Source organism: Dama dama, chromosome 4, assembly GCF_033118175.1.
Source record: "Dama dama isolate Ldn47 chromosome 4, ASM3311817v1, whole genome shotgun sequence".
Classification (NCBI taxonomy): domain Eukaryota; kingdom Metazoa; phylum Chordata; class Mammalia; order Artiodactyla; family Cervidae; genus Dama; species Dama dama.
The window spans coordinates 25,067,225-25,082,077 of NC_083684.1; the positions used below are offsets into that span (position 1 = coordinate 25,067,225).

At 35.5% G+C, this 14,853-nt stretch overlaps 1 protein-coding gene across 11 annotated transcripts in view; it reads left to right on the forward strand.

Moving 5' to 3' along the window:
- Nucleotides 1-14,853, forward strand: part of CYLD (CYLD lysine 63 deubiquitinase) — a 73,214-nt gene that overhangs the window by 34,982 nt on the left and 23,379 nt on the right. For 10 of the 11 annotated variants that reach the window (XM_061138485.1, XM_061138492.1, XM_061138489.1 and 7 more), the window contains 6 exons: nt 3,158-3,256; nt 5,008-5,124; nt 8,490-8,869; nt 9,762-9,927; nt 10,908-11,049; nt 12,722-12,844. In XM_061138485.1, coding sequence (XP_060994468.1) covers nt 3,158-3,256; nt 5,008-5,124; nt 8,490-8,869; nt 9,762-9,927; nt 10,908-11,049; nt 12,722-12,844 — 1,027 coding nt within the window. The remainder of the gene's footprint in view (nt 1-3,157; nt 3,257-5,007; nt 5,125-8,489; nt 8,870-9,761; nt 9,928-10,907; nt 11,050-12,721; nt 12,845-14,853) is intronic. The other variant, XM_061138490.1, reaches the window with a different exon arrangement.

The window sequence follows — 14,853 nt, forward strand, 5'->3', positions numbered from 1 at the left end:
AACAGCAGACGGGTTCCAAATTGGGAAAGGAGTACATTAAGGCTGTATATTATCACCCTGCTTATTTAACTTATTTGCAGAGTACATCATGCAGAATGCTGGGCTGGATGAAGCACAAGCTAGAATCAAGATTGCCAGGAGAAATACCAAAAACATCAGATATGCAGATGACACCACCCTTATGGTAGAAAGCGAAGAAGAACTAAAGAGCCTCTTGATGAAAGTGAAAGAGGAGAGTGAAAAAGCTGGCTTAAAACTCAACATTCAAAAAATTAAGATCACAGTATCTGGTCCCATCACTTCATGGCAAATAGATGGGGAAACAATGAAAGACAGACTATTTTCCTGAGTTCCAAAATCACTGCAGGTGATGACTGCAGCCATGAAATCAAAAGACACTTGTTCTTTGGAAGAAAAACTATGACCAAACTAGACAGCATATAAAAAAGCAGAAACATTACTTTGCCAACAAAGGTCCATCTAGTCAAAGCTATGGTTTTTTCAGTAGTCGTGTATGAATATGAGAGATGGACTGTAAAGAAAGCTGGGTGCCAAAGAATTGATACTTTTGAACTGTGGTGTTGGAGAAGACTCTTGAGAGTCCCTTGGACAGCAAGGAGATCTAACCAGTCCATCCTAAAGGAAATCAGTCCGAAATATTCATTGGAAGGACTGATGTTGAAGCTGAAACTTTAATACTTTGGCCACTTGATGCAAAGAACTGACTCATTGGAAAAGAATGGCAACATAATAAAAAATACTAGTAAATAGCCTTTCTTTTACTGTATCACTTGGTTAAACACATGGTTGTTCAGTTTAATTTTGAATTAAAATAATATTCCATTTGATCACATTATGAGACAGTTAAGATATAGTTTTATAATGCAGTCTTCTCCCTCTCCAACTGTGGAAAAAAGTTACAAAGCATCATTTATATATAACTAATTCAGGATTATTTCCTTTTTTCTTAAAAAAAAAAAAAAACAGCCCTTTCCTTGTGCATATAATGTAAAACTTTTCTTATTTTCTACTTTGGTTTCTCAAAAATCCACTCTGGGTACATTGCTTTTGCTGATAAATAGCTTTATCAGGTAGGACTCCTGAGTGTCTTGTTGGCCTCCACGGATGCATTGAATTTTCCATCGAAACACTTTCCAGACTGACTTTCTACATTTGCTTGATCATTGTCTGTGAATATCTTATGAAAATCACTGACCTTAAGATTTAAAGTAGTCTTTGTATCAACGAGTATGCCAGAATTATTGCATTTATATTTCAAAAAAGTTTTAAGTATTTGCTTCAGTAATATTATTGCTATTTATCTCTGGCTTTCTGCTTTATTCATTTGTATATAGTTGTCTCTCTTCTTTCTCTTTATATGTATGTGTTATATTAACATATATATATTTTTAAAAACATACATAAAAAAAAAACAAAACTGATACGTATACCTAACCAGACTTTTTCCAATCTGTGTTCCATGAAATATATTGATCTGGGATGATAAGTAAAGTGACACAAAAGATGCTATCAAGTAAGTTTACTGTATCTCTCTTTGAGAGATCTCATTGCATATTAGCATATTAAAGGTTCTGGGGTGATGCAATAAATAAGTCTAGGACACTTCCCCACACACAGGGGTGTTCTGGGGATGCCAATCTGGGAAATCCTGCAAAAAACTTAGTACTAAGTTTTGTTGACATATGAAATAAAATTGATTAAAAGTGATTAAATTTTCAAGAATTTAAAGCATTTAGCGGACTGTATTTGAGAATGTATTATTTTGCAGAAATTACATTTTAAAATATAGCAATAATTTGTTTTTGGTATGATCTTTCTACTTTGTATTTGTTCAGTTGCTCAGTTGTGTCTGACTCTTTGCAACCTCATGGACTGTAGCACGCCAGGCTTCCCTGTCCATCACCAACTCCCGGAGCTTGCTCAAACTCATGTCCATCGAGTCAGTAATGCCATCAACCATCTCATCCTCTGTTACCCGTTCTCCTCCTGCCTTCAGTCTTTCCCAGCATCAGGGTCTTTTTCAATGAGTCACTTCTTTGCATCAAGTGGCCAAAGTATTGGAGTTCAGCTTCAGCATCAGTCCTTCCAGTGAATATTCAGGACTGATTTCCTTTAGGATTGACTGGTTTCATCTGATTCAAACCATGGGACTCTCTCAAGAGTTTTCTCCAATACCATAGTTCAAAAGTATCAATTCTTTGGCACTCAGCTTTCTTTATAGTCCAGCTCTCACATCCATGTATCAGTTTAGTTCAGTCGCTTAGTCATGTCCAACTCTTTGTGACCCCATGGACTGTAGCACCGCCAAACTTCCCTGTCCATCACCAACTCCCGGAGCTTATTCAAACTCATGTCCATTGAGTCAGTGATGCCATCCAACCATCTCATCCTCTGTCATCCCCTTTTCCTCCTGCCTTCAATCTTTCTCAGCATCAGGGTCTTTCCAAATGAGTCAGTTATTCTCATGAGATGGCCAAAGGTTTGGAGTTTCAGCTTCAGCATCAGTCCTTCCAATGAATATTCAGGACTAATTTCCTTTGGGATGGACTGGTTGGATCTCCTTGCTGTCCATGAGACTCTCAAGAATCTTCTCCAACACCACAGTTCAAAAGCATCAGTTCTTCGGTGCTCAGATTTCTTTATAGTCCAACTCTCACGTCCATACGTGACTACTGAAAAAACCATAGCTTTGACTGGGTGGACTTTTGTCAGCAAAGTAATGTCTCTGCTTTTTAATATGCTGTCTAGGTTGATCATAACTTTTCTTCCAAGGAGCAAGTGTCTTTTAATTTCATGACTGAAGTCACCATCTGCAGTGATTTTGGAGTCCCCCAAAATCAAGTCTGTCACTGTTTCCATTGTTTCCCCATCCATTTGCTATGAAGTGATGCGACCGGTTGCCATGATCTTAGTTTTTTGAATGCTGAGTTTTAAGCCAGCTTTTTCACTCTCCTCTTTTCCTTTCATCAAGAGACTTTCTACTTTCTATGGCCTTAATGAATTTGTAAGACTACTGTGAAAATGCTACTTTTTTGTTGGAAAGGGATTGTTGTTATTACTGTCATTATTTGCTTGATTGTTTCTCTTTTATAAGAATTTCCTTTTATCTTTAAAAAAAATATGTTTACTGTTTCAGAGAGTGTGACACAGGAAAGGAGGCCTCCGAAACTTGCATTTATGTCAAGAGGTGTTGGGGACAAAGGTTCATCCAGTCATAATAAACCAAAGGCTACAGGTATGGGTTAATAAAATACAGTTCTTAGTTATTTATATGATTTTTGATTTGCCTTAGATTAAAAAATGTTAAAAAGGATTACTTCTTAATGTATATATATTTTTTCTTCTCTCAGATATTTTTAGTAGTTAACTAAACAAGTTTATAGATGGTGTTGCTTAAGCCAAGGCTTCCCAGCCTTCTTTAATTAATGAAAAATTTCCTGTGAGGACCTGTGTCTTTTTCTGGTCCATATAAGCTGATTTTTGCAATTCCCTACTTGTAACATTTGTATATATAGCTTATGTGTGGCTCAGTCACTTAGTCATGTCTGACTCTTTGCAACCCTTATGGACTGTAGCCCTCCCGGCTTCTCTGTCCATAGAATTCTTCAGGCAAGAATACATTCCCTTCTCCAGGGGATCTTTCTAGCCCAGGGATCAAAGCCCCAGTCTCCTGCACTGCAGGTGGATTCTTTACTGTTTGAGCCACCGGGGAAGCCCCTATGTGTAGTGTATAGTCGCAGTGTACAGAGTAACCTTTCATGGGCAATGGTATATGGGGTAAGTGTATAGGGATATTGTGGGTTTTGCTAATAGAGGTGGCATGAGTTAAATTCCAAACTGCTAAGCAAAAATTTTTGTCTTTCTCCTAGAAACTCCCTCACAGTGCATGTAGAGTTCTTAGTTGTTTTTTGTTTAGCTTCTACATAGGTCATAGATTTATTAGGTGATAGTTATACAAGCCAAACAGCTCATTTAAAAGGTGGCAAGACCTGTTCTAAACCCAGATATAGATTAGGAAAAGATTATTTTTTCCTTGGTTTCAGTTCATTAAAAAGAAATTGTACTCTAAGAAATATTTAATGTGGCATTGGACCCTGAGAGACTTTGAATTAAATAGAATACATAGGTCCTAGTATTTTTTATGTTAACCTATGAATCTAGATAGGTAGTTCAACTTACTGCTCTCACTTAAATATAAATAGCCTAAAGATTTTAAGACACGTGTGTTACTTTTGTTGCAGCAGATTTTACTTTTAGGAATGAAGTGTAGAGTTATCTGCTTTAAATTTGAAAAAGAAATCAGATTTATATGGGTTCTAAAGACCCCACTGCTTTCAACTATAGCATGTCCTCTTAGTACTAGGACAGGGGAATGTCTTGCCCTGCCTGTAACATAGCTGCACTAGTGTTTTCTTGGATTTAGTAAGTCTAATGCATAAGAAATAATACTGCTTCACTTTTCCAGAGACATGAGGAAACCCAGCAAGGGATTTGTTGACTAACAATTCCAAAATAGTTAAACCTTAAATCTTTTAAACTTAATAAGTGCAATTGATTTATATACATTTGAAGACTTTTTGAGGGCAGCTGTTTTAGAATAAGAGGTTAAATTTGTGAATGAAGAGATTTGTCAGATGAAACTGGGGAATGATGATTTTTGACATTTGGAAAAAAGCCATAGTACATGAGGTGATTTTTTTTGTTTTTTTTTTTAATTTTTTTAAAGTAGTTTTTTTTTTAAAAAAAGGTAGGCTTTTCTTTTATATTGTCTTCTATTATATTGTCTCTTGCACTGAACAATCTTTTTGATGTTGCAAAAATGGTTACCAAATTTTTCAAAGCTGAAGACACTAATAAAATATATTGTGTTTGCATACATCTGTTGGTTGTATAATTGTGACACTATATGCATATTGATTTCTCTTATGGAAAAACTTTCACACCATATTGGCTTTATTTTTAAAAGAAACTTTTCTTGTTCCATAGGATCTACCTCAGACCCTGGAACTAGAAACAGATCTGAATTATTTTATACCTTAAATGGGTCTTCTGTTGACTCACAACCACAATCCAAATCAAAAAATTCATGGTACATTGATGAAGGTAATCTGTAATTTTAGTTTTTTTTTTTTTTAAATAATGATTCTATCCTTTTAACTTACCAGAGAAAAAATATCTTTTCACCAATATATGTAGTTTTTGAAAACAAAATGAGTAGACCATAAAAGTTTCTTTATTAATAGTACTGAATTAAAATATTGTACACAGTTTGAATGACACTGCTATTAAATTTATTGCAATATTTAGAAAATGTATCAGCAGCTTGTTTTCTTCACTTTACTCATCTGTTTAAGGTAGAAGATCTCTAGAATCAGTTGAATTGTTTAAAGACTTCTAGCTCTCTTGCTATCCTTAAACACTGCTTTGAAAAAGCCCTACTTTCCCTTGGTTCCAGGACATCACTTTCTTCCGCTTTATTTTTTTGTTGTTGTTGTGCATCTGTTCAACAAATATTTATTGAATGCTTTCTGTGTTCCAGAAACAAATGTAGAATTTCAGTCTTGATGAGCATAATAAAAGCATATGATGCATCCTTAAATTAGAAAATAGAAATAATTTAGTTGTAAAAGAACATTTTTTCTATCATTGTTTTACTTATATAGTTTAAAAGCTATTCTCTGTAACATTGATTCATTTATTCTTTTTTAAAAAAACCAAAAAACGAATATTGAGTATTTTGTTAGTGGCTGTGAAGCCAGCCATGGAGAAGACTAACAAAGTTCCCGGTTAAAGGCAGCTTATATTCTAGTTGGTATGATAGACAATAAATGTATAGACACATAAGGTAATAATCAACTGTGACGTGTGCAATGAAGGAGACACACAGGGTGATAGCAGCTGATAGGAAACTGGCTCCCAGAGGGTAGTTTGGAAAAGATTCTTTGAGGAAATGATATTTATGTGAGATCTGGATGGTGTGAATGAACCTACAAGAGAAAGAGCTTGAGAGGAGCATTCTAGGCAGGGGAAATAGCAAAGGACCTGAAGTGAGAAATTTTCTGTCTAGGGAACAGGAAGTAGGGACAGGCCAGAGTGCCTCAGCAGGCTAAGAAGGAGAAGAGGTGCATGAAACGAATCTGGAGAGGCAGGTAGGAACCAGGTCATCCAGAACCTAAGAAGTTTTGGTGAGAAGCTTAGTATTTATTGAAAGAACACTGGAAAGCCATTGAAGGTTTTAAACAGGGAAATGACACAAGATCAGGTAAGATCTTTAAATTTTAAAAAGATCTCACTAGTTGTTCTGTGGTAATTAGATTGGCAAGTAGAGGGTGGAGAGACCAGGTAACACTGGCTGCAGTGTGAGAGATGATGGTGACCTTGACTGTGGAGATGATGGTAGAGAGTAAGAGTGTTGGACACATTGGGGATATATTTTGGAGACAGAAATATGACTTTGCTTTATGGAACTGAGTGTTGAGCTTGGAGGGTTGAGGGTTTGGAAAAGAAAAGAATAACTTTAAAATAGATTAAATATCGTGAGTAAAGAATCTTAAATGAGTTAAAGTGTTAAGTATAGTAAACACCCTCGTCACTACTCACTTTAAGAAAAAGAACACATTATCATTCCCTTTGAAATCCCCTTGGCACCTCTTCCTAGTGTCATCCCCTGCACTCTCCTCTGAGCTACCATTATCATTAATTTAGTGTTGATCATTTAATTTAGAGTTTATCATTCTCTTGGTTTTCATGATCTCTTTATGAGTTTGTCTATATAAATAGCATACTGTTAGTTCTTGCATGGTTTTGAGTTTTATATGCAAGGAATCAGACTGCATGGATATTATGTTAATGTCTTCCTCAACATTATGTTCTTAAGAGTCATCCAAGTTGTAGTATGTGATTATGATTTATTAATTTTCATTGCTGTATATCATTCCATTCCATTTCATTGCTGTGAAATATTTAAATATACCACAATGTAATTATCTATTCAGCCATTGATGGACTTTTGAATTGATTTTATTTTCTTGCTATTATTAACAACTCTGCTGTTAACATTCTTATCATGTTTAGGATATGTTCCTAGGAGTGGAATTACTATAGGTGCATGGAATATGCACATCTTTCCTTTACTAAATAATGCCAAAGTGTTTCCCAGCATAGTTATGCCAATTTACACTCACATCAGCTTTGTGTAAGGGTATCATTCACTCGTCATTCTCACCAACAGTTAATGTTCTAAGATCTTTGCCTTTTGAAATGATATCTCATGTTGGTTTTGACTTTCTTTTATTGTGTTTCCTAATGAGGACAAAAATCTTTTCATTGATTTGTTGGTGATTTAAGTTTCTTTTTCTGTGAGTTGCCTTTACGAATCTTTCTTGAAAAGAGAAATTTTTTTCTGATCTTTCTTAAAAAATTGATTTATAGACCCTTTTCAAATACTAATCCTTTGTCAGAAATAAGGATTACAAATATTTTTTCCTTATTTGTGGCTCTTATTTTTATTCTTGCTACAATACTTTTTAGTGAACAAGTAGCTCTTAATATTATTGTGGTCATACTTGTCAGTCTTTTCCTTTATGATTTTGTATATTCAGGTTTAAGATATTTTTCTCTATCCTAAAATCACAAAGAACATTCTTCTTTATTCTCTTCCAAAATTTGTAGTTTTACCTTTGTTGTCTTTAAGCCATTTGGAAATGGTTTTTGTGTAGAGTATGACAGAGGAGTTTCAATTAAGTTTTTAAAAAATATGGATAATTGATTATCTCAGCACTGTTTATTAAGATGTTTGTTCAACACTGGTTGGCAGTGCCTGCTTGGCAATTACATTAGTTTTTTTAATGAAGCAGCTTTTGACTTTGGTCTTTTAATTCATTGATTTCTGTTTTGTATTTATTCTTTTTCCTTGACTACTTTTTGGGAGGTTATTCTGTTGTTTTTCTAACTTCCTAAGTTCTATGCTGTGTTTATTAAAATTACCTTACGTTTTTTCTAAAATAAACTACTAAGTCTATACATTTCATTTATAAGTATTACTTTAGTTGTATTCCATCAGTGTTCACTTTTTCTCTTTTTTTTCCCTTTATTTTAAAAATTTACTTTATTATTTCTTCTTTGATTCATTAGTTAGAAGCATCTTTCTTAAATTTTTTGCTGTCTTTTTATATTAGTTTTTATAACTTGATTGTATTTTGGACAAAGAATGTAACTTATACAGTTCCAATCAATGATATATTTTTTTGGTTTGAGTAATTGGGAGCCATTCACTGAGGCAGAAAAATTTGGAGGTGGGGAAGGAGAATCAAGAGTGCTGACTTGGAGACAGTAATTTTGCAATGCTTATGAGAATCATACTAGAAGAGGTCTGGTGGGCAGTTGGACTTATGTATGTACATTTAAAGATGTAGGGCATATTTAATATTCTTGAATACACTTATCTAATTAAGAATAACTTTTTATAGTTGCTGAAGACCCTGCAAAATCACTTACAGAGATTCCTCCAGACTTTGGACACGCTTCACCACCACTGCAACCTCCTTCCATGAACTCACTCTCCAGCGAGAACAGATTTCATTCTTTACCGTTTAGTCTGACAAAGATGCCCAACACCAATGGAAGCATTAGCCACAGTCCACTCTCTCTGTCGGTTCAGTCTGTGATGGGTGAGCTGAACAATGCCCCTGTGCAGGAGAGTCCGCCCTTGGCTGTATCTTCTGGTAACTCACATGGCCTGGAAGTGGGCTCGCTGGCTGAGGTCAAGGAGAATCCTCCTTTCTATGGGGTAATCCGCTGGATTGGTCAGCCACCAGGCCTCAATGAAGTACTAGCTGGACTGGAACTGGTAATTTAATTTGACCTAAAAATAATATTTCTTTTCCATCTGGGGTTTTGTACAGATTTTCCTTATTATATTTTTTTGGTGAAATATTTTATTTGTCAAAAGCCATCACTAGAGAAAAATTTTATTACCAAATTGCCTGACTTCCTTTGCCACCTGTTAAACATCTGATCCTCTTGTTCCTGATGTTAGTTTGATGTATGTTCAAGGAATGAAAATAGATTTTTAGGCCAGTGTGTTTAGGCTCATTATATTAAACAGAATACGGTAAGGAAAGCAAATTTTTATCAGTTTTTCTTCTTGTTTTTCTTAACCTTCCTTCTACAATCAGTTCCAATGTTTATATCATTGACTTTAAGATTAATCACCATTTTTAGTGACATTTTGAAATCTTTGGTTGTGGGAGAAATTTTGGAAATTAGAATATTGTTTGCTATTTCATAATCAGGAAAGAGAATTTGAGTACACTTTGGTTTTATTTAAAAATATTTCTTATTTTTTAATTTGTTGGTTTGCAGGCTAGTGAATGCTAATTTTTCTTTGTGAGTGGTTAAAATAAATAGCTTCGTTTGCCCTTTTCTCCCCACTAGTTTTAATGCTTTTGAAAATGGTGCAGGAAAGTCAGTGAACCAGGGAAGGTTTAAGCATGTATTCAAAAGGGAAATACATTGAGGATTTTATGCTGGATAAGGCATTAACTTCTCAAATTGTTAGTTGTGGGCTGAAACACTGATTAGTCAACCCCCTTTTTCTGATGAAGTTCTCAGGACAGGTGTGACAAAGGACTTCTAAGGAAAGGTTAACTTAGTTAACCCTGAGGTAAACGAGTCTTAGTTCTTTGTGTCTTTGCAAGATGCAGAATAATGCATGTCTAAGCTTTTTTTTTTTTTTTCAGGAAGATGAGTGTGCGGGTTGTACAGATGGAACCTTCAGGGGCACTCGCTATTTCACCTGTGCCCTTAAGAAGGCGCTGTTTGTTAAACTGAAGAGCTGCAGGCCCGACTCGAGGTTTGCGTCCCTGCAGCCAGTTTCCAATCAGATCGAACGCTGTAACTCTTTAGGTATTTGCCTGCCTTTCATTTATTTACCAATCTGAAATGACTCTAGTTCTAATCTCATGTCATTTTGCAGTAGGTGGTAGTAACAGTGGTTCTTTCTTTCTTGCTAGAGTTCATCAGGCTTTTAAATCAGAAAAAAAAAATGATTATTTGGTCTATAAGAAAGTTACATTTATTCTAAGAGGGGCCATTTAAAAAAAGTAATAGCTAGGAAACTATGCTTGAGACCTTAAAAATTGAGAAATAGTGGGATTTATTTTTCCCTTTCTGTTTATTATAGACATTTAATTTTCAACAACTCAGGAGGTAGAGATGGAAATGTGGCCTTTGTATGGCACTGATTTTCGTCTCTCTGTATTGTTCAAGTATATTAGTATCAAGTATCTTATCAAGAATGACTTTCTTCTCAGTGTATTGTCTTAAGTACCTTAATAATCATATCTTATCAAGAAGTCAGCATTATTAGAAGAAGTAGTTTTAATTGCTTGATGAAGGGCTGATCCTCTCATCACTTATAGTAGGTGGCAGTTTCCTGATACTAACCCTTTCTAGTTTTGTATTGTCATGGTGAAGCATCTTGAGGGTTAAACGGGTAAAAATAGGAAACTGGTTTTTATGAAAAACATGTTTTCTTACGTAGAAATAGTGCTTTGAAATTTTTTCTTTTCCAACTTGAAAAATGAAACATCAGACAAAATATTTGGGAAACAAAATATTTTGCTTGGCAAAGATGCTTTTTTACATTGCTTGATACTCTAAAGTGTTTTTTAAATTGTGGAAGAAGTAAGGTTGAAAATGAATGTTAGCATTTTTTTATAAGCTAGGCTGAATAACAATTAACCAAAACCTACCTTTAGCTTAGTTTTAAATTGGGTAATAAATTGTGTGTCAAAATACAAAAAGATATTTTTAAGTGAGGAAATATGTATGGGAATATATACTATATTAGCTTAAAAGAGTTGTTTTCATTTTTATCTTTGCAGCATTTGGAGGGTACTTAAGTGAAGTAGTAGAAGAAAATACTCCACCAAAAATGGAAAAAGAAGGTTTAGAGATAATGATTGGAAAGAAGAAAGGTATCCAGGGTCATTACAATTCTTGTTACTTAGACTCCACCTTATTCTGGTAAGTTTAAAATTAATGCACTAGGAATATAATGCCATGGGGGCAGGTGTGTGTGTGAGAGAGAGAGGGAGGGAGGAAAAAGGAGGGAGAGAGACAGAGGAACTGCCATCTGGCTCTGAGTGGAGAAACTGCGGGCTGGGGTTCAGGAAAGAAAGGGAGATTTGCATTTCACTATATGCTCCTGGGAAACTACTGAGTATTGTCTTATATGCCTGTATCCAAAATATGAGTACAGGAAGTCATGCAGTGAATGATGGATAAGTGGAACAGATATTCTGAGTGTATGTGGGAAAGCAAAGGACTGAAGAGAATAAGTACAGGATCTTTGTGCACAAATCAAACAACAGGACTTGCCATAAGCCGTTGACTGATTTGTGTGTTTGTTTTACTAGGTAGAGGCAATCATAAATCTGCTTTAAAGAATTATTTTCAGTAGAAGCAGTTGCCTTGTATATGTAGTTTATTCCAAAGTTGAACAGTTTAACATGGCAAAAATTTTTATGCTCTGAAGACTGAATCAAGTACACTGCTAGTTAAATTGAGTATAACCTGCCAGCTCGGTACAGCCATGTTATAAGAAGTAGGAAGTTAATAAGATGTTAAAATTTTAAAGGCAGGAAGAAGAATAAAAGTGGAGGGCCATTTTGAGGGCAGAATATTTTCAGTCTCTCTGAAGTGTTGACAAAAGCAAGAACTGACGTAATATTCTTCAGATTTTCTGATAAAACTCTGTTAGCCAAATTTTCTTTTTTCTTTGATGTTAGCACATAACTGCTGTTAGTCCCAATTGATTTTGACATTTAAAGTAATTTAGGTCTCTGCAAAAGGGTGTGGTGAGAAAGAAGTATAATATCTTGAATGGGTTGTGTATTGGCAATGTTTTTACCTTCGGAGGTTAGTTTCCAGACTTTCTTCTCTGTTGTCTATTTGTTAACTCAGATTTATAGGCTTTCTTTCAGTTTTTGCAAAGAACTTTTTCCCAGTAAGTATATTTTTATCCTTTAACACTGTCAATAAATAGTTTACCTTCTTTTTTTTTTTTTTTAATAAACTAAGCAGCAGTATTTCTTTTTTAAAGATTTATTATTTTATATTTTGGCTGTGGTGAGTCTTTGTTGCTGCATGCAGGCTTTCCCTAGTTGTGGCACGCAGGGGCTCACTGCAGTGGGTGGGTTTCTCACTGTGGTAGCTTCTCTTGCTGTGGAGCGCAGGCTCTAGGTGCACAGGCTTCTGTAGTTGCAGTGTGTGTGCCCAGTAGCGTTGGCGTGAGGGCTCTAGAGCCCAGGCTCAGGAGTTGTGGCAGAGGGGCTTAGTTACTCCACCGTGTGTGGGCTCCTCCTAGACCGCGGACCACACCGGCATCTGCTGCACCGCAGGGTGGTTCCCTGACTGCCGGACCACCAGAGGAGCTCTGTAGTTTACCTTCTTGATGCTGGTATTCTCCTTATCCTGGGAGGGTTTCTAGGCCCTGACGAGTGAGCTGTAGGAAACCTGACAGGGGTTTTGGTTGCCTGTCAAACCAAATTAATTGCCTATCAATTAATGAAAAACACTGATTTGTATGTTATGTGTTCTTTCTTGTGATTTTTCTCTTCATATTCTTTTTAGTATGTGTTTCTCAAAAACGGGTACACTTCCAGCATGAGGAAAAGTATTCTTTTTTATTTTGCAGCTTATTTGCTTTTAGTTCCGTTCTGGATACTGTGTTACTTAGACCCAAAGAAAAGAATGATGTAGAATACTATAGTGAAACTCAAGAACTCCTTAGGACAGAAATCGTTAATCCTCTGAGAATGTAAGTAGAAGATACGTAGTTATTTTTCCCTTTAGGTGATGTCCTATTGGCTGCTTTTTTGTACAGTAATTAATTTATTTTCTGCTTTCATTTAATGAGAAATGGGAGAGAATTAGTTCTCTTGATGAAGTTGTTAACTTTTTAAAAAACTTTTGGCCCTTGTTCTATGCTTCTTTAACATCTGACCAAAGTGTAGCACATAGTGCATGCCATGAAATGATGAAGCCATTTGATAGCATACACTCAGAAAAGCTGCTGTAAGGTACTTGGGACTTTTACCTTCTCCAACACAATTCCTAAAAAGTTCCCTGATAGCTCAGCTGGTAAAGAATCTACCTGCAATGTAGGAGACCCCAGTTCGATTCCTGGGTTGGGAAGATCCCTTGGAGAAGGGATAGGCTTCCCACTCCAGTATTCATGGGCTTTCCTGGTGGCTCAGATGGTAAAGAATCCGCCTGCAATGCAGGAGACATGGGTTTGATCCCTGGATTGGGAAGATCCTCTGAAGGAGGGCATGGCAACCTACTCCAGTATTCTTGTCTGGAGAACCCCCACTGACAGAGGAGCCTGGTGGGCTATAATAGTCCATGGGATTGTGCAGAGTCAGACACGACTGAGCGACTGAGCACAATCATGCTTATTGACTTAATTGGTATGATCTGGCTTCTTAAACTTAATTTTATCTGAATGAATAGCAGCAAGGGAATTTTTTTATTATACAGTAGTGAATATTTAATAGTTTTGTATTAGAATTAGATGAGATATATTTTACTGACATAGTTCTTGGTTAAAGGAAGATATTTGGGTCTCCTTCCACCTCCCTTAAAAAGGTGATATTTTTGGTCATTTCCTCGTTTAAGAATTAAAAATATGTTTTTCTTTGGCCACAGAAAGCAATTTGTAATGGTAGAAGTACAAGACGTCTAGTAAGAGCTTTTGAAAGTGGTAGGAGGAATGTGGGATGATGTCACATTATAAAATTTAAACTATGAAGAATCAGGGCTGTAGATCACAAAATAAATCTGTTCTTTCAGGAACACAGAGAGAAAGCTATGTAAAGTCCATATTAAGATAAACTTAAATTTTGTGACATATTTTTCTTAACAATGGAAATTAATAAATATCTTGATATAAGATTGAAAAATGCAGAACACTGAAATATAATGATCATTCAGAAAGACCTATTATATAACATGACTAGGAAAGTATATTTATAGGTGAATAATTTTTCCACTTGTAACTTTTGTTTACCTTAAATTCTATTATGATGAGAAAACTCTAGTTTTCACTTAAGATAGTTATGAGTCTTGAATTTTACATCAATTATTTTGTATTATATTTGTATAAGTACAAATTTTTAAAATACTGTCTATTCCTCCCCCCAGTGATTGATACTAGAACAAGACAGATTAAATCCAAAACTAAGGCATGTGGCCACTTCCTTATTTCCTTCTAAAACACCATAAGTCCATTAATAAACATTCTTCGACTATTGTTGTCCAGCCAGTTAAGAATCATGGTTAATCAGGCTTTGTCACCGTGTCCACAGCAAGAAACTTGTCAAATGCCCTGTTTTGATCAAGATTCTTTTTGTCTACAGCAGTCATATCTAGGTTATAGATGACTAGTTTTACGACTGAACCTGTGCCTTCTCCATTTCAAGCTTCTCACAGGCAGATACCCTGATTTTTTTTTTTTTTAACCTTACTTATTCCCAGTGACCCAGTTAGATTACTGTGTAAGTGTTAGGTGCTCAATATATGTTGGCTGCAAAGAGCTAATGAGTGAGTGAATAGTAGATAGGAAAAATGGTTATAAGATTATCTGGTACTGACTTGCCTTTATTAAGCCCACGCTGGCCTCTAAGGTGTCTTCTGAAGCCATTTTTAGAATTAGAATTTTGTCAAAGGTTGAGTTTCCTATATTCAGACAAAGATGAGAGAAAAAGTAATTATGATAATTGGTTTGACTGCAGACTTTAGAATTTCAGTTTCTTATCACTGCCCTTT